The sequence below is a fragment of the Phoxinus phoxinus genome, assembly GCF_949152265.1.
Source record: "Phoxinus phoxinus genome assembly, chromosome: 10".
In the NCBI taxonomy this organism is placed as follows: Eukaryota; Metazoa; Chordata; class Actinopteri; order Cypriniformes; family Leuciscidae; genus Phoxinus; species Phoxinus phoxinus.
Genome location: NC_136885.1, coordinates 4,822,538 through 4,843,321, shown reverse-complemented (window position 1 = coordinate 4,843,321; position 20,784 = coordinate 4,822,538). Strand labels below are relative to the sequence as shown.

The window sequence follows — 20,784 nt, the reverse complement described above, 5'->3', positions numbered from 1 at the left end:
ACAACCGTGTAACTTCCGCTCAATATTTGAATCTGAAGCGTTAGCACACTCCCGACCACTTGATGGCGATAACCGATGTTTATGTCTCGCGGGACACTCACGGTCACAGTCGAGTTCAACGTCATATTACAAGTAACAATTAATGAAGGTTTTGTTTGTTTATTTCGCTTCCTCTCCCGGAGCACAGTTGCTCTGCTCGCTCGCCTTATGAGAAATGGAAGCGAGCAAAAAGACTACATCGACCAAATGTAAACAGCCCCCTTTCCGTTTCCAGTAGCGCATTTATATTAACGAGCACTCAGTCCTTCAACAGAATTCAATGGGAGTTTACAAAATGACGAATAAAACACGACAGAAACTGTATTTAGCAACACTTTTTGTTTCTGGAACATCAACTAACATCACTAATCACTCGGTGAGTTGCACAGTTTTGAAAACTAATGTTAAAGGCTGTTTTAATGACATTTTCGGACATGCCCATTGACTCCCATGTTAAATGGGTCCATGGCCAATTCTATTATAAAAACTCGAGAGAGGAACCATTGTCAAAAAAATGTTGTCCACCACTCTTGTTCATCCAAAACTAACTACAATATAGACTCAAGGTGTTAAATACCGGAATTATCCTTTAACGCCCACTGTTATGATTGGCTAACGTCAATGCCTATGCATCAATTATTGACGCCCCCAGCCAAAACATTTGCGGATTCAGCGTATTCAGGACTCGCTGTCCGTCGACTGAAAACTTGTGAGGCGCGCGGCGATACGAAACGAGCGTAGTTGTCTTGCGCTGGAGGCGTTCATATGCAAACGCTGGTACGTCACTTCGCACCGTGACGTCACTTCTTACCATGGATCCAGAACGAGCTGTGTTTAGAGCATGATTAAATAAATGATTCGTTTATAATGGGGAGGACGTCTTAAGCTATGAAACTTGCAGGACGTTTTAATGGTACAAAGACCTCTTATATACCAAAAGATCAAGGCAAATTTGGTTTCTCATGTCATGACCCCTTTAAAGGCGAGAAGTGTGTATTTTCTCCGTGTAGCCTGTACAGTTACAGTATGTCATGTTTCTACTTTGAGATTTTCATTGAAAGAATCCCTTCCATCTCCCAGCGGAAACCCTTTGTACAGTATGTGTGTGAGAGAAGAGTCTGGCTGCTGAAGCATTACTCACACAGAGAAGCTGCTTTTGTTCAGGTGGCTTTTAAGCCGTGCACATTGTGCTTTCAGTGGCGTTGATGTGTTTTGCTATCATGAGCACGACGTCTCTCCATCACGTCCGTCGCTCCCTTTGTTGTGTGGAGCTGCAGTTGCTGACTGCATTTATTAATGGCATCATTCAAAGACCGCTAAAGTGCCGGACTGAAAGCTCACATCTCCATGTGTGGATCAGACTTTATCCAACCAACCAGAATACTCGCATTACAAACAATTCAGTGTTAGTAACATTAGAAAATTTGATTTGAAGCTAAAAGTAAAAGCATCCATCCATCCATCCATCCATCCATCTCTATCTATCCACCCATCTCTCCATCCATCCATCTCTCCATCCACCCATCTCTATCCATCCACCCATCTCTATCTATCCATCCATCTCCATCCATCCATCTCTATCCATCCATCCATCCACCCATCTCTATCCATCCATCCATCTCCATCCATCCATCCATCCATCTCTATCCATCCATCCATCCACCCATCTCTATCCATCCACCCATCTCTCCATCCACCCATCTCTCTATCCACCCATCTCTCCATCCATCCATCTCTCCATCCACCCATCTCTATCCATCCACCCATCTCTATCTATCCATCCATCCATCCATCCACCCATCTCTCCATCCACCCATCTCTATCTATCCACCCATCTCTCTATCCATCCATCCATCCCTATCTATCCATCCATCCATCTCCATCCATCCATCAATCTCCATCCATCCATCTCTATCCTTCCATCTCTATCCATCCATCCATCCATCCATCCATCATCTCTATCCACCCATCTCTATCCATCCATCCATCCATCCATCATCTCTATCCATCCATCCGTCCATCCATCCATCCATCCACCCATCTCTATCCACCCATCTCTATCCATCCATCCATCTCTATCCATCATCTCTATCCACCAATCTCTATCCATCCATCCATCCATCATCTCTATCCACCCATCTCTATCCATCCATCCATCCATCCATAATCTCCATCCATCCATCCATCCATCCATCCATCCATCCATCCATCCATCCATCCATCCATCCATCCATCCATCCATCCATCCATCCATCCATCCATCCATCCATCCATCCATCCATCCAAAACAGAATATGTTCTTTTCATTGATATCAATAACTTTGTTTGGGTTTTCTGCTGTGGTTTGAAGGCGCTCATGGCATGGCTTCTAAAATTAGTCTGACCCGGAGCCGAGACCATTTTACACCTCTTGCTTTCATTCCCCAGACGTGTGTGCAGCATCTGCTTTGTTTTACATCAGCGTTTCTCTCTATTGTTTTCTCACACTGTTTGTTTTCACATGTTCTCACTACACAAAGTGTTTCTTACACAGTCATTGTGCTTTAAATAAAAAATATGCTTCTCTTGTGCTCCGAATAGATTTCAGGGTCGACTCTTGTGTAAACTGACCTCAATTGTTTATGTACCAAATTTATCCGAGTTTCCACACCGTACACACATCTGAAGACTGATTCCCGGGCACGAAGGGAAAAGCTTCTTAGCGAGATGTGGTGGAGATGTATTCTCTCCCAAAATGTGTCCTTGTCTCTTTCAGCTGCTGAATAATTCAGGGCTTTTTGACCCGCGCTGATTAATGCTTGCCCAGTGCGGCGAGCTTCTTCAAAGCCGTCATGAATCATTAAAACTGCTGTGGAGAGCGTGACTGAATGAATGAGCCTGAGCGGATGTCGCAGGTCAGTCTGCGTTCAGACAAGTAATGTGAATGCCTCATATTAGTAAAGCTCTGCTGTGAGAACTACTCCACCATGTTAAGTTGTAAACTTGAGTTGCCGCTTCACTAAGCATGAATGTATTTGACCAGGAGGATCCAGCCTGAATATTATTACAAGCAGAACATGAACGTAGGCCTACCATAAGTACCATCTAAATTATTGTTGCTTGGGATAGGCGATATGACCAAATTTTTATTTCACGAGATGAGATAATGATATATATCAAGATAATGTAATCTTCTAAAAATAAGCAAATTGCAAACAACAGGACAAATAAAATATAACAAAAATATGAATTAAACAAATTATGTTTTTCAGGTACAATAGATTTATTTAACATCATGTAGTTCGAATTAGTACAGAAATGTAATAATCAAATGTAAAAACAAAATATTGCATAGTCTTCACGGCATGAGTTAAATATAAATGTATTCTTATTAAAGGGGTGGTTTACTGCTTTTTTTCTTTGCATGATTGTGTTTATGGGATGCAATATAACATGTCTTCGTCTTTTTTTTTTTTTTAAGCCTTATTTTTCATAAATTTTACCTTTATTGTAAGACGCTTTCTCCTCTGTCATTTGAACCATAGACATGTATAGAAAGGCTAGATAGCTTACCGGCGCTGAGAGCCAATGGGACCCGACGACGTCACACGGCGGCCATCTTAGGACAGGACCGCTCGTCCAGTTATAACATTAAAGTCTATTGTGCATGTAGTGCTGAAATAACTATATTTTGCTCAATTTTCAACCGATTTTCAAACGGCTTGGTGTGTCATATACGTCAGGGATGCGGCTATACACAGCTACGCTGCAATGTTAAGCGTTTCTCAAAACGTGAAGCTACAATTTAGACATCGGCATCAGCACAAATCATAGCGACGTTAATAAGGTTTGTAATAAACCAAACCGTTTGTAAATCCGTCAAGAATTCAGCAAGCATTTTAGTTGGCGTATGTCACTCACCTTCCGTCCACAGCAGCAGGGAGCAGTCTCCTGACCTAAGATGGCCGCCAAGTGACGACACAGCTGACTCCGCCTTGAGCCATCTAGCCTTTCTATACATGTCTATGATTTGAACGACCGGTTGACTTCCTGATTCTATGAAACCACTCCCTCAGAAACAGGCAATGGGCTCAGATTGGTTAGTTGGGCCGGTGTGTTGTAATTGGCTAAACTGCGTAGTGCACGTTGTCCGGAAACTTCACACCCATATCACCTTTACGGGCGAAAGTTGCATGTGCTCCGGTCAAATGTAAATAATGGTGTCAATACGCCCGTATCAGTTTGAGCCAGAATCAGACCCAGAAAGCGGCAATGAAGAGTCAGAACCTCCCCAAACACGGCTCTTACAAAACGTTTCTGAATGGTAATTTTTTTTTATTATTATTATTATATAATAATTTCGATACGCTGTTACTTGAAAATGCCACTGCTGTTGTTAGCTTTTGAGATACGGGTTTCTCCTGATTAAACATTTAATATAACAGAATAAATGACTGAGTAATACCGCAGCTGAAGTTTGCTGTTGCGATCACATATAATTTTTTTAACTTTATACACGTGTGTCTTATACACACAAAATAGCATCGAACTAACTGGCTACTATAAACAAACAGCGTTGACATTGGTTTACGTTTCAGGTTCAAAATGTTTGTACGCGTTTGTCATAAACACACGAAATAGCATAACTAAGTGGCTACTAACGCCAGCGCTGGCATTTGTTTACGTCCTTGATAAAACTAAAACATTACGTCTGAAATTATAAATGCAAATACATTTAAAATTATTAAGTCTTACTTGCAGGTTGTGGCCCAACAACGGCTGCCTCTGCGTTTAAAGTTGGAACTGCTTCATGTTTTAGTAACAGTTTCTTGTTTAATCCGGCATTGAATTCGTGGAGATTCTGGAAGCTGTCTTCCGTAAAATGCGCAGCACATAGAGCTACGATTGTAATTTTCAGGAACATAATCAAACAGAAATTTTAGCCATTGTTGACGAACTACAGCGTCCATAGGAAGCCCGAGCACAGAAGACCTGACAGCTGCGTGAGAATAACACACTTTCGACGGCATGGCTACAGCTCTCCACTATAACTCTTCCTCTTCGACAAAGCCGCAGAAATATGGCCACGCCCCTTTTTTTTCCATATTCCGGAGGGAGGGTTGATGTAAATGTATGGGTTAGCTACGTATAAAACCCGGGAAGTATCTTGTTGTAGTCCCATTTGAGTCGTTTTTGTAGGCATTAAACTTCCTGATTTTTAAAAGACTATATCTCTGCTTATGTTGAACTTTCAGCGCAGCAACTTTGCAGATACTGTTCATGCACCAACAGCAACATTACACACTATTTAAAATGAAAAAGTGAAATTGCAATCAACCACCCCTTTAAAGGTAAAAAAAAAGTGATTCAGTAAAGGGCCGTGTTATTTTCAATTGTGTTTGATTCACATGAAGGAGAGAGCAGCAGGTTTATTAGGCTGCTGTCACTTTAAGACCAAATGCACACACGTATCCATTATACTGATACTCATCCGGTTTAGACCCAACTGTTTACTTTCACTCGAGACATAACCGGCTGTGTTTACATGAGTACTCCACACCATGGGCATTTTAAATGAATTGCATGTGTATCGACCATTCAAGCTCAATAAGCCGTGAAGGAGAACTGAATTTGCGGTCGCATGCTGAGAGACTCCACGTTTTGTGCGCAGAATTTCTGATTCCATCATAGTACCATTTTTGTAAGGGTTGGTCAGACTAGGGATGCAACGATCCACTTTTTTTCAGAATCGATCCGATCCGATACCAAAAGTTCTGAGAATCGACCGATACTGATACCAGTTTTTTTGTTAAAGCAAGTAGAATTTCTCTGTATTGTAGAATTAACTCTGTGTGTTGAACTGATAATAATTCTTTTGTGTGTTAAACACAATCTACGTAATACAGACAACTTCTAAATTATAAAGAAAAACAACAAATAAAAAAAATATGGATAATTCAGCAGTACAATTTTAGTCTAGAAATATTACCAGTGCACAAAAAAAAATGTCATTATATTTTTAATCTGTTTATTAGGAATATTCTGTTTTCAACACGTTAAGCTCTTCACAAAATTAATTTCGACTTCTCTTCTCCTCTAAAATAAGTCTCTTATTTAAAAAGTCTCTAAAAAAAACTCTGTTACAGTGAATGCTTGCCAATTTTGTAAACAAAAAAATCCTGTTTCAAAAGTATAGCCACAATATGTGAGTTAACATGATTTTTGTGTGAAAAATTACTTAACCTTTCCTGTGTAAAGTTATATCCAATTTTATTTCATTGCCATAACAACACAGACCTAAAAAACTGTTTTATCTGAATAATTAATGTAAGTGCATTTATAAACTTATAAGATTCACATTTCTATTTACATTCTGCAAAAATTGGTCGTGTTAACTTTCAGTATAGGTGCCTCACCAGAACATTGCATTTCTTTTTTTTTTTTTAAAGGAAATCAGTCAAAATGATTACATTTACATTTATTCATTTAGCAGATGTTTTTATCCAGTTGAGGATTACAACAAGTGATTCATAAACACGAGAAGTGCCAGTAATACAAAGTTTCAGTCATCGTTCAACATAGTACAAGCTAGAACAGTGAGGGCTTAAGGAATAGTGGTAGAGAAGATTTATGTATTTATTTTTATTAGCAGGATGCGGTTATGTGTTCACGGAAGAGATGAGTTTTCATAATGCTTCTTGGAAACCGTGAGGGATTCGGCTGTCCGGATGTGGTTGGGAAGATCATTCCACGTCCTCGAGAGTGATTTTGTGTCTCTCTGCGGTGAAACCATGAGGCGTTGCTCACTAACAGGCTTCTGGAGGAGATGTAGACCATAGATGTAGACTCGTAGGAGAGAGCGAGGGATTGAGGAGCCTCTGTATAGGCAAACATCAATGTCTTGAACTCGATGCGAGCAGAACCGGAAGCCATGCAGTGCAGAGAGATGGACACAGCTGTGGCGTGGGCTCTTTTGTGTCCGGGGTCATTTGCAGAGGTTTGGTGGCACAGCCAGGAGAGCATTGCAATAGTCCAGTCTAGGATCTAGAAAAGGGTCTGGATGAGAAGCTGTTCACGCTCTGATCTCCTTAATGTTGTGCAGTGCAAACCTGCTATTTTTGTTGTTGCTGTTGTGATAATCCATATTATGCCAAAACTGCTTCTTGTATTGAACACAAATAATTTCTTTACAACTTTAAGGGTGTGTTCACACTTGGCAGGTTTAGTTTGGTTAAAGTAAATTCTAGTGCGATTGCTCCATTACAGTGATGCGCGGGTTGGTCCGCGAGTCATCCAAAAATATTTTTTATGATATTCGGGTCGCGGTCGGTCGGGTCGTTTGAAATAAAGATGTCAATTAAACCTTTGTATTACTAGACACAATTTTCTATGAAATACATAGGTCTACACTTTATTGGCTGAATAACTGGCGCGAAGATGACGCACGAGCTCAGTCTGCAGGCAGAGATGACAGTGGGAAATCCTTATTTACCTTTTGAATGTTGAGCGTTATTAACTTTTGAATAAAAGCTGAAAAAGCTTTATAAAATATATGCCTGATTTCCCAACACGTTGAACTGAGCAATGCCATTGGCATTAATAGGCTAGGCCTACGTTTAAACGCATATAGCTCAGTAATGTCAGTTTTATGTATTTTCTGAGAGGGGGCGGGGGGGAGTTTTGTTGGGAAAGTCGGGGAAGAGACGCACACTTAAATTAGACTGGATAAACGCATGCAGCATCTTAATTGTTAAGAAAATGAAACGAAATAAATGAATAGGCTAAATCAAGCCTTTATTACATAACACTGGCGATATCATACAGCATTCAGAAAAAGAACAGTTTGCGCTCATAAGGGCTTTCACACTTTTCCAAAAGTGGGCCTTCTCTCAGTTGACCTGCTAACGCTACGATGAGCATTTACTACTTTTAAAAAATGCGGGTCGGGTACAATATTTTCTTTTTTTTTGCGGTCCGAGTTGCGGGCGGGTTAGTTGAAAACGTCGGTCGGGTGCGGGTTGTTTATACATTGACCCGCGCATCACTGCTCTGTTAGTGCGGTTCATTTGAATAAGTGTGAACGCTGCCATCTAAACCCTGATGCGCATCGAACAAGCGGACCGAGACGCTGAAAAGATGGGTCTCTCGATCCACTTCCACTTCCACTTCTGGTGCGGTTTGAAAGAAATATGAACACAACACGGACCAAAGACATGTAAACGAACCAAAAACAGGAAGATGTGATCTTAAAAAGGACCGAATGCTCAAGCATTCCTGTTTTTTCTCATCATAGTCGTGATGTTACCCGTCACAGTTCGGTACCGGCATCAGAACCGCGTCTCCTCACAGCAGATCTCGGTTTGTGTGGCGGAGGGATTCCTGCTAACGCTACGATGAGCATTTACTACTTTTAAAAAATGCGGGTCGGGTACAATATTTTCTTTCTTTTTTTTTTTCGGTCCGAGTTGCGGGCGGGTTAGTTGAAAACGTCGGTCGGGTGCGGGTTGTTTATACATTGAGCCCGCGCATCACTGCTCTGTTAGTGCGGTTCATTTGAATAAGTGTGAACGCTGCCATCTAAACCCTGATGCGCATCGAACAAGCGGACCGAGACGCTGAAAAGATGGGTCTCTCGATCCACTTCCACTTCTGGTGCGGTTTGAAAGAAATATGAACACAACACGAACACGGACCAAAGACATGTAAACGAACCAAAAACAGGAAGATGTGATCTTAAAAAGGACCGAATGCTCAAGCATTCCTGTTTTTTCTCATCATAGTCGTGATGTTACCCGTCACAGTTCGGTAGGGTGTGACGGAGGGATTCCTGGCGCTGTTTTCTCTCCTTTACACATTTTACAAGGTCTTCACGAGTTCTCAGTTGGTCAAAATACCATCATGTAGCTACACACATACAGCGAGCGCATTTATCCCAGAACACAGTGTTGTTTTGGATGTTCAGTAAGTTCCGTCGCGAGATATACATCATAAAACCCGACCAATCAGGTTGTAAACATATTCCTATGCCTTTAGGTTCGGTGTTAAAATGCCAATGTGAACGCTTAGCGCCAAGCGGACCAGGACTTAATAAATTTTTTTTGGTTCGGACCAAATTAACCAAGCGAACTGAACTACAAGTGTGAACACGCTCCAAATCTTGAAACCCTTTTTTTTTAGAAATTATAAAAAAAAAAAAAAAAATCTGTCTACTTAATAGGAAAAGGCACAGAATAACTCTTGTTTTTCATGTTTAGAGCTCCCGGAAGAAGTTCTACGTCCTCTCCATGTTCCCGTACCCGTCGGGTCGTCTGCATATGGGTCACGTGAGGGTTTACACCATTAGCGACACCATCAGCCACTTCCAGAGGATGCGGGGCCATCAGGTAATTTTACTCTTAAAAACAGTAATATCAGAATTTACTCTGCTCTGTCACCGCCACACACACACAGTTTGATCCATTTTTATATTCACCCACCTACACACAGACATACCGAAACACATTCCCATGAAAGTAAAAGCTGCAGTCGAGGTCTGCTGGACTGATGTGTGTTTTAATTACGAGATGTCTGAATAATGGAAACGGTGTGAATATGTTCTTAATTAGAGCGGCTCCTCAAACTTGGTCTATGTTCAGAATGTGCTCACAGCTTTTGAAAACCGCACTTTCTAAAGCCTGAAGCTCACGGCGCCGAAGACCTGATGTGATCATCTGTGTGAATGTTTCTGAAATATGCTGTCAGTTCATAACAAGGAACGGCAGGTCATAACGGACATCATTATCCTGACGCTGGACTGATGGAGGATGTTGTCTAGGGGTGGGTGCTGTGACCCGAGTTGATATCACTGCATGATTAATTGTATGTCATGCTAACCGTACATAAAATAAAATATAGACGAGTCATTCTGCTGGAAATTTGACACATGATTTATAATAGAGATGTATAGTTCGCATCTGGTACAGCATTGCACTTGAACACGAGTCATGATAAGCTCAAAGACTTGTAGAAGCAAGTTCAAATGGATCAGTTGCTTTTTTTGTTCAGGATTAAATGTGTAAATATTTGGGATTTGGTGTAGGTCACGTGGCACATTATTTTCAAGCGCAATGGAGCATTAACCTATTTGAGCCTGGGTTGGTCTATTTTTTAAATGAAAGGTTCTTTAATTCCTTTTATAAAACAGATTCTTGGCCAATCAAAATCCTTGATTCTGATTGGCCAATAGCTGTGTTTTATTCACGATAAAACACGGCTATGACCGCTTCACCCAACGGTTCTATGTATCGCTACACAACACCCCTAGCAACCACTCTTAGCAACGTAAACACAATGTTTGATCTCATCGATATTGTACATTGAAGCTATAGTAGAGTATAGTAGAGTAAGCGAGTGTTCCTGCATTTACAGCAGATATAGCATTTTCCTTCAGGTCAGTCCTATATATTCATAATAAAAAATAAAAAAATTGTTTGAATGTCCGCGCTGCGATATCTTGTCCTTTTAACAGTGAAGGGGTTTTCCCGTGCCCATAGTCATCTGTCAGTGTCGTCTTCCTTCTCCGTGATCACAAGTTTGAGTCCTTTCACTGTAAAAGTCTTCTCTACGGACTGACTCGCTCATAAACACAGTCTGTGCCGCCATCTATTGATGAAATAATGTGTGTAACTTCTGGTGCTGTTTACGGTCAGGGACTATTTTTTCCAGCGGAAGGAAGGCTTTTAGTGATTTTACTTCATGAAAGTTGCATAGATACATATTTTTTGGCTTTAAAAGTTGTATTGTGTGGTAACCGTTTTATAAAAGCAATAAGTCGAGTGCTGTATCGTGAATAAGTCACAGCTGACTCCGCTTCGCCTCGTGCCTAACAACGCCCTTCAGCCGTGACTTATTCACGATACAGCACAGCCTCTCGTACCTTATTGCTTACTTATTAATTTCTTTTTTAGAATTAGAATTAGACTCAAAACAGGCAAACTAGAGTTCCACACTGTGAAACAAACACACTGTGAAATAGCAAAATGTTCCTTTAATGTCATCTTGGTAACTAATTAGCATATTAACATATTGCAGTAACATCTTGGTATTAATAACAGTTCTGCTAGACTGCTACTCAAATATCTAATGCAATGTAAACAGTATAAGTTTCTTCTGGTTTGTACTTTAACTCTTTTGAAACCAGTTGAGTCTCGTGAAGATTTGCTTGAGTTTCTGTTTGTCATGGTTTCCAAATCACTCTCTAATGGTTTTGGATGCAGTCGAGATCAAGGCAGCTCACAACATGTAGCGTGTCTGCCTAGGGGTGTGCGATTATTGGGGGGAAAAAAAGATTTCCCATTATTCTTCTGGTACTTTGGCTGGTTTGGGACTGCCATGGACACCTGACTTCTCAAGCTTGTCATATTCTTCATGTTCTGTGCCGTGGTTAGTTTTCAGCTGCAACAGAAATTAAGTTTTCCACTACAATGTGTTTGAGTGTTTGTAGAAATAAAAACAGATTTTTACATTTAGTTTTTTCTAACCTTGTTAGATGCATGCATCATATTTTGTCAAATTGTTACATTTAAAGGTGCACTATGTAGGATTTCTGCAGTAAAATATCCAAAAACCACTAGGCCAGTGTTATATATTTTGTTTAGTTGATTACTGACAATATCCCAAATGATAGAAAATGTTTTAGCGTGAGAAAATTGCTTTAACCAAGGAACCGGGACGTGTGAGCAGGTGTTCACTTGTCGCCAGTCATATCCGGGTTACCCTCGGTTTCCGCTCGTACTGCCATAGTAACCATGGCGACAGACGTGGACAACTGGGTTACGCCAAGCGGCACGCTCACGCTGTTGTTGTTTTGTTCAAACATTATGGACCATGGCAAGCAGACTTTGGGGAAAAAAGTTGAAATAAAATGGATCAATATCAGCGTGGCGTTTTCAAGACGGCGAGAGCTAGCATCCGCGACAAACTTCGACTCGACAGAGACGCCGCTCTTACATGTACTTTATTAGACAGGTGAGCAAATGTACATAAAACGAATCAATAGCCGATTTGCACAAAACTTTTGCGTTTTTTTTCTTCTTATTCTTCTAAATATCGATACAAAACTATTGCGAAATGACGGCGTTTCCATTAACTGATGTTATGCGACTAAAACGTAATTTTTTCCTCTCGCAATAAGTCATTTAAAAAATCATGGCAACGGACGTTGGTAGGTTTATATATCACAAAAAAGTTACATAGTGTACCTTTAATGAATAAATTAAATTAGAATAAGATAACTATTACAATTAAAATCCATCTTTGCACTGCAGAAGTGGCGCAGAAGCTGCATCTGAAGAGGCATTTAGATGTATTTTACACAGACTGTTTAATGCAGCTCAGACGTGGCTTGGATGCTTTTTCAATTGCATAAACTGAAGCCGCTCGTAGGTGGCGGCATGTCACTGTCTTAATGAGTTATTAAATCACCCAATAAACCCATTTGTTATGCTGTAAAAAATTTAACTCACAATAGCTAAATTTACATGGACACCTTTCGTTTCAGTCTTAATGAATTAATTCTGATGGATGAATCCGAACGTAGTGTTTACATGAACTATAAACAGAGTGATTGGGTTGATGTGTGCGTTTGTCACAAGGTATTCTCCTACATTCCTTTTTTCTTTGATTTGGGGTCCTAATTAGAAGATGACGAGCACATGAACCGTTGTGCGGTGCTGCTTGTGTTTATCACAGTCTCGTGCCCGAAACAAGCCGTCTGTGGATGAGAGTTCGGAACAAGAACTGATGGGACGTTGTTCTCCTCTACTTCACAGATCAATTAATTATACGCCGAACTTTAAGGCGTAATATTATTTAAACGGATGAGTTATAAAAAAAATCACCCCCCTCACAGTCGTCATGAAGGGCAAAATTAGCTATATAGACCAAAACCACTTTTTGCACTAGGCAGTAAAAATATTTTTTTCTGCTGTAAAGTTGGTTTATGGGATTGACTCTTAGAGCCTGTCGATGAAGTGCAGTTCAAGTCCGTGTGGGATTCAAGAGAGAGAGAGACCGGAATGGTCATACATCATTACACCATTTCTACGTCATTGCACATGCGCAGTGCTATCGACTGGATCAGAAAAGGTTCAAACCCCTTTCAATCCGAATGAAATTTAAATCAGATTGACGTGGTTTTACATGTGACTTTTCTCCAATTGGGCTTTATTAGGAATTATTAGGGTCCATGTAAACGCAGCTGCTGTTTATAATAAAATCAATATGACAATTGCAGTTGTGCTGATATTAAGGGAAAAAACAGCTTGTGTGACATTATTTAAAGGGGTGGTAAAATGCCATTTTCACAAGATGTAAAATATGTCTCTGATGTCCCCAGAGTGTGTGTGTGTGTGAAGTTTTAGCTCAAAATACCACACAGATATTTTTATGTAGCATGTTAAAGTTGTCAGTTGGGGGTGAGCATAAACGCACCGTTTTGTGTCTGTCCCTTTAAATGCAAATGAGCTGCTGCTCCCGGCACAGGGGGCGGAGCTTCAAGAGCTCGCGTGTGTTAGCAGCTGCGATTACCTCACGCAGACACACACTAAAATTACAGAAACTGTTCTGCGTTTAATGTTAAAACGGAGTCAGACAAAGATGGAGAGACTCAAGAAGAAGTGACAACATGTAGAAGCAACAGGACGTCTCTGAATGGTTAGTTGATGAGTTTATGTTGCTGATGTGGAGTTAACTGTCTTCAATTAGCATATTCTGTCATGGTAATCTATAAATCGCTCGTATAGGAACTGTTGTGAGACGCACACAGAGTGACTTTCTATTGCGTGTGAAAAGACGGATGCTAAAGTTTGAGCTGACTCACAAATGTGCTCGACTACAACAACTCTCCCTCTTCTCAACATGGACCCTGTGTTCAGGGTAGGGCTGAACGATATGGACAAAATTTCATATCTCGATTTTCATGCCAGATATCTCGATATCGATACAATACGATATGACTACGGGGTTCGGTGAAAACCAAACATTTCTCAGAAAAATAAAAAGATCATAATACAAAAAAATGTGGAAAGTATAGTTTTATTTTTAAGAACAAGTCAACATTAACATAAATTACCAAAAAAATAATCCTAAATAATAATAATAATCCTTTCCATTATAATTCGACACGTTTTATTCATATCAGATACACTGTGTAAGTAACTCCAGTGTTTACTCTATTCTATTCCCAGTTCACCAGCCAACTTTAAGTATTTCGGGAGAAGTGGATGAATTCACGTGTTGTAAACATAGAGGTTGTAAATCCAACAGATCCGATACTCTGAACTGCGTCTGCGGCACAAACTAACACGGCGGCACCCATCGCGCATACAGCTCAACTAACGCGATCGTTATAAAGGTGTTTAAACAACAATATACTTCCACTTGCATGTATTTGACAATCGGAATATCAGATATTTCATGCCATAGCTAACACATTTGTGAATATTCTGAATAAAAAAGGAAAAATGTCATAAAAGCAGGTCATCATTCATTCAGCGCTGTTGCTGCTGCGGTGTGTCACGTGACAAGCAATGACGCGTCACCATGGAAACGCCGCCCCCCCATCACAGTATAGTTCCCACGTCCCTGGTAGTGTGTGCGCGCTGGCTTTAGCTGTGCATTCAAAGGCACTCGTAAAACTGATGTTTGTTGTGACTGCCAGAGTTGTATGCAGGGCGAGCGCGGAGAGGGGGAATCTATATCGTCGATATCGTTGCTTTTTTCGATAGTAATATCTTGAAAGTTCATATCGAGATATAGATACGATAACGATATATCGTTCAGCCCTAGTTCAGGGGGCGGGGCTTATGTAAATTTTAGGGTTGGTGATGTCACTAACCCGGGAGGAATGTCGTGTAGTTCCCACCAGCCGTTTGTTGTAGTCCTTTTCTTTAAAAGCAAATATCTTCCTTTGCTTTGAACTTTGAGCGTTGTAACTTTGCAGATGTTGTTTATGATCAAACAGCAACATTACACTCTAACTAAAGTTAGAAAAGTGAAATCATACTCAACCACCCCTTTAACTATATGACAAGACGTAACTTACAGGGGGAAAATGTGCTTTTGTTTGCTTTTTGTTTAAAGCGAGTAACATTCTCGATAATGTCAGCTTGCACACCGTTAAAACAATAATTACAATATTACTGTGCATTAATGTCACACATCCTTGGGCTTCTCTCTGTTTCCCAGCCTCCCTCTCTCTCTCTCTCTCTCTCTCTCTCTCTCTCTCTCTCTCTCTCTCTCTCTCTCTCTCTCTCTCTCTCTCTCTCTCCTCTCTCTCTCTCCTCTCTCTCTCTCTCTCTCTCCTCTCTCTCTCCTCTCTCCCTCTCTCTCCCTCTCCCTCTCTCCCACTCTCCCTCTCTCCCACTCTCCTCTCTCTCTCTCTCTCTCTCTCTCTCTCTCTCTCTCTCTCTTTCTCTCTCTCTCTCTTTCTCTCTCTCTCTCTCTCTCTCTCTCTCTCTCTCTCTCTCTCTCTCTCTCTCTCTCTCTCTCTCTCTCTCTCTCTCTCTCTCTCTCTCTATCTCTCTCTCTCTCTCTCTCATATCCATCTCTGTCCTCTCCGTGACGAATCCCTCTCTCCTCAAAGGACAGGCAGCATCTGGTGTGTGTTGTAAGCACAGCACTGAGTGTGTGATGATTTAATGGAGCCTGACGAAGCGCTGCTGTCGATTGAATTGGAATTGACAGTGTTCAGTTTCGACCGCTTCAACGAAACAGGCCGACAAACTGAACGATGTGAGCGACTCTCAATCGCAGCATGTTATCATTGACTTCAACTGCGATGTTTGTTCTTACATATTTAACAAGTAAAAGAAAAAGCCTGGCTGCCTCAATGCTTAGTCAGTCGATGACTTAATCGAGCAGATCTTTAGTGCTCAGTCGAAAAAGATGAACAAAATACAATACAGTATCTGTCCAAAGTTTGAAAACATTACAATTTCTAATGTTTTTGAAATAAGTCACTTATGCTCACCAAGGCTACATTTATTTAATAAAAATAAAAAAGACTTTATGAATATATTAAAATGATTTATCCCTGTGATCAACGCTGAAGTTTCAGCATCATTCTCCAGTCTTCAGTGTCACATGATCCTTCAGAAATCAGTGTAATATGATGATTTGATGCTCAATAAACATTTATGATTGTTATCAGTGTTGAAAACATTTGTGTACATGTATATAAAGTTTTTGTTCTGTTCTTTTAACATTGCATTGATGCCAAACCACCAAATGAGAGTTTCCTATTTGGCATCTAGGCAAGGCTTATTGTGTGATGTTTAGATACTTTATTGGTCAATATGTATTGATCAGTGAACTAAGCATTCACTCTTAGGCCCCATCCACACTACTGCGTTTTCGATTAGAAACGGAGACCTTTTGCTACGTTTGCACCTCCCGTCCAGACTACAACGGCAAAAACGAAGACCTAAAGCGGAGAAGTTTAGAAACGCTGCCGACCCCGTTTTGCGTTTTGAATCTCCGAGGGCGTTTTAGTGAAGACGGTCAAAGCGGAGGACTTTAGAAACGCTGACGCAGAGGCTCACGCTCGGCTCTATGATCGGGTGTCATCAGTCATGGCGTATCCTTCCCTGATTCGTCAGCCACCCGTCACATGACCCGTCCCCGGGAAGAAAACATACAAAAACAGCCTGGACTACGTAACGTTCGTGACTGCAACATGGATAACGAATTACAAGCGTTACTGACGTTGATGTCTTTGCTAGCAGCTGTTGTGCAAGTAAATAATGCATTTTACAATGTTATCACCGCCTACATGCGGCAGTTTACACCGGCACGCCAGGCCCAGTGTTGGTGAGTGGTCACGTGATCCGCGTTTTCAGTCGTTTTAATGTGGATGGAGATCAATTCTAATACGCAGCTAAAACGCTGGTGTGGACGGAGATAGTGTTCGTTTTAATTCTCCGTTTCTAAACTAAAACGCAGTAGTGTGGATGAGGCCTTAGTGTTAAGAGGAGCTCACACTTTTCTTTCCATTGACTTCCATTCAAGCAAATATGAATGCAAGAGAAAAGTCAACTCGAGCTCATGCGCTCTAAAGTTCAGTTTGATGAATCCTGACCTGTGAATTTGTATCATGTAAAGACGACCAAGCGTGACCATTTACCTAAATGAAAAGAACACAAACTTTAAAGCTGCAGCATTGCAGGAAAGTGGAGTAGATTGAACAGTTTTACATTGTGGTTTTATTATTTGTTGGTAATTAGTTTTTCAAGCAGAGTGTGTCGTCGTATCACGAGAGTTGCACAGACGTTTTCCGTGCTCATAATGTAACGGAGCACGAGCTTTAATGCGTCCTCAGCTTCAGTCCGAGCCTGCTGATGCTCTCTTATCTCGCAGATGATTGGGTGTTTGGCATTATCTGGTAACTCTTTTAGCAGATGATTCGCAGTCCTCAACCTCTCAGCTGTCTGCGAGTGCGTTTTCTTAGCCGTGATTGACTCTAGTGTTTGACTGCTGTGTCAATACGTTGTTTTCTCCGTGTTTCTGTCAAAGATGTGCTTACTCAGTGCTTACTCATATATACACACACACACACACACACACACACACACACACACACACACACACACACACACACACACATACTATGTGATTTATGTTTGTAACATCATGGGTGGTAGAGCTGCACGATTCTGGATAAATTGAGAATCACAATTTTTGGTTTCAAATAGCTAGAGATCACGATTCTCCCTCAATTCTGAACTAAACAGAGGTAGAAAATGCATTTGACGCAAAAAAACAAAACAAAACGACTTTATTCAACAATTTCTTCTCTTCTGTGTCAGATCTCCTACTGTCACGGTTTGGGTTTTGTTTCTTGTCATTGTCATGTTTCTTTCTTGTCATGTGATTTGATTCCCTGTTTCCAGGTTTGCCAACTTTGGTGAAGTGAGACTCATAAAACTCTTAACCCTAATTTTAAAAATGTCAGTCCTTGTTTACTTATAAACCCTGATTTAAGCAAAAAAAGAAGAAGAAGAAGAAGAAAACCCCGAATAGAATGGAAATGTTTTTTTCAAAGTGTACAATTTATTTATTTATTGCACTATAAAAAAATAAAGATAGAGGTGATTAAATAACAAACATGTAAAACAACAACATCAAAACAATAAGAAATCTCAAAACAAAAGGGACACATAATAGTTACTCCACCTCCCCAGAAAACCACAACACACACGTTTCACACACTAGCAGGAGTTCATGTTCATTGCGTCTGTCACGTGACAAATGAACGAAAGAATCGGAAGGTAAAGTAATTATTGATGTTCCCTGTAAATCATTTTTGACTGCATTATAATGATTTCTTAATTCAGAATATGATAAATATTGCGTAGGTGGATGTGTTCGGGGAATTTGGCTGTTAAAAGTAACATTTAAAGCTCCTTAAATCAACGAAATGACTCGAAAAAATATTTGTTCATGTTAATGAACGAATCTGCGTCAGCATCACACGCATGTGTCGTGGTGCTCACGTGACCAGCGTCGGCCAATAATTAGCCGGCATTCTGGCGTAAAACCCTGAAGTGCTGCACTACAGTTACTATGCAAATAGCGTAGGAGATCTGACACAGAAGAGAAGAAATTGTTGAATAAAGTCATATTCTCGTCGCTTTATAACATTAAGGTTGAACCACTGGAGTCACATGGACTATTTTAACGATGTCTTTACTACCTTTCTGGGCCTTGAAAGTTGCAATGACGCTTCTGTCGATGTGGGGTCAGAAAGCTCTCGTATTTCATTAAAAATATCTTAATTTGCCCTGTTTAGTCAATCTGCCCCTTAAGAGTGAGCAATAGTGATAGTTTCTTTAGGAAGCTCCACTAACAACATATTAAAGGATAATTCCGGTATTTAACACCTTGAGTCTATATTGTAGTTTGTTTTGGATGAACAAGAGTGGTGGACAACATTTTTTTGACAATGGTTCCTCTCTCGAGTTTTTGACTATAAAAGAATTGACCATGGACCCATTTAACATTGGAGTCAATGGTCATGTCCGAAAATGTCATTAAAACAGCCAATAATGTTCGTTTACAAAACTGTTAAACTCACCGAGTGGTTAGTGGTGTTCGTTGATGTTCCAGAAACAAAAAGTGTTGCGAAATACAGTTTCTGTTGTGTTTTATTCGTCATTTTGTAAAATCCCATTGAATTCTGTTGAAGGACTGAGTGCTCGTTAATATAAATGCGCTACCGGAAACGGAAACGGGGCTGTTTACATTTGGTCGATGTAGTCTTTTTGCTCGCTTCCGTTTCTCATAAGGCTAGCGAGCAGAGCAACTGTGCTCCGGGAGAGTAAGCCAAATAAACAAACAAAACCTTCATTAATTGTTACTTGTAATATGAAGTTGAACTCGACTGTGACCGTGAGTGTCCCGCGAGACATAAACATCGGTTATCGCCATCAAGTGGTCGGGAGTGTGCTAACGCTTCAGATTCAAATATTGAGCGGAAGTTACACGGTTGTGAAGTGTCTGAAAAAATAGTTCCACTATAGCAAAATAAACGGATTGGAATCATATATTGCGACGATATATTGTTTATAATCATCAACGAACACCACTAACCACTCGGTGAGTTTAACAGTTTTGTAAACGAACATTATTGGCTGTTTTAATGACATTTTCGGACATGCCCATTGACTCCAATGTTAAATGGGTCCATGGCCAATTCTATTATAGTCAAAAACTCGAGAGAGGAACCATTGTCAAAAAAAATTTGTCCACCACTCTTGTTCATCCAAAACAAATTACAATATAGACTCAAGGTGTTAAATACCGGAATTATCCTTTAACAGTGACTTTGTATAACTAGGTTAGCACCGCGATTAATCAACGACTTCTTAAACCCTTCGTCAGAAAGGAAGACAGTCCTCTTGTGTTTAAACGTAAGGTATGTCAGTAGTTTATTGTTAGTGAATGTTATATATGACAGTTGAAATGGGTGCTTGTGCTGGTTTATTAATGTTTATTGTCTTCACTTAACGAATGAGATGCAGCCAGTTGCCAGGGTTACGCATCTCCTCCTCCACTCACTCTGTCCCCAAAGAGTCTGTTCACTTAAAGGAGCAGTGCATCCAACATTTACTCTCTCATGAAGCCTTCACAAAAGGAGAATTTCGGAAGAATTAGCATGCGGCTTTTTCCATAGTTCATAGTGATCATGTGTGTATGTCTAAAACAACAACAAAAAAACACTATGAAAGAGCCATCAAAGTTTTCTGAAGTCATACAGTAACTTCAGGGGAAGATTTGTGAATAACATCCTCAGGAATGTAATGATACCGTATTTATGCAGATTTCTATATTTTACAACCTGAGAAGGATTGAGGAAAATACTCTTCGTTTTATGATTTATGTCAAATAATTACTTGTTATATTATACACTATAATATAAATGTCTTTATTGATTTGTTAAATTGTTATAATTATACAAGTATTATTATTATTACTGGTTACACTTTATTTTAAGGTTTAATTGTTACATAATTATATATGTGAGTACTGAGTAATATTAATTAACTATGTACTTACTATAGGGTTATGATTAGGGTTTGCTTGGGGGTTAGTTGCATGTAATTATGCATAATTTACTGTTATTACTATAGTAAGTACATGTAACAAGGTCATTGTAAAATAAAGTGTTAATTAACATTATACTAATATATTATTGAATTGCTTTAATTTAAATGTAAATAAAATATATAA

General features: G+C 40.1%; 1 protein-coding gene across 2 annotated transcripts in view; it reads left to right on the top strand.

The window, feature by feature from the left end:
• The window catches only part of lars2 (leucyl-tRNA synthetase 2, mitochondrial), a 130,285-nt gene that overhangs the window by 20,054 nt on the left and 89,447 nt on the right, over positions 1 to 20,784 (top strand). For both annotated transcript variants that reach the window (XM_079625913.1, XM_079625912.1), the window contains exon 3: positions 9,273 to 9,401. In XM_079625913.1, coding sequence (XP_079482039.1) covers positions 9,273 to 9,401 — 129 coding nt within the window. The remainder of the gene's footprint in view (positions 1 to 9,272; positions 9,402 to 20,784) is intronic.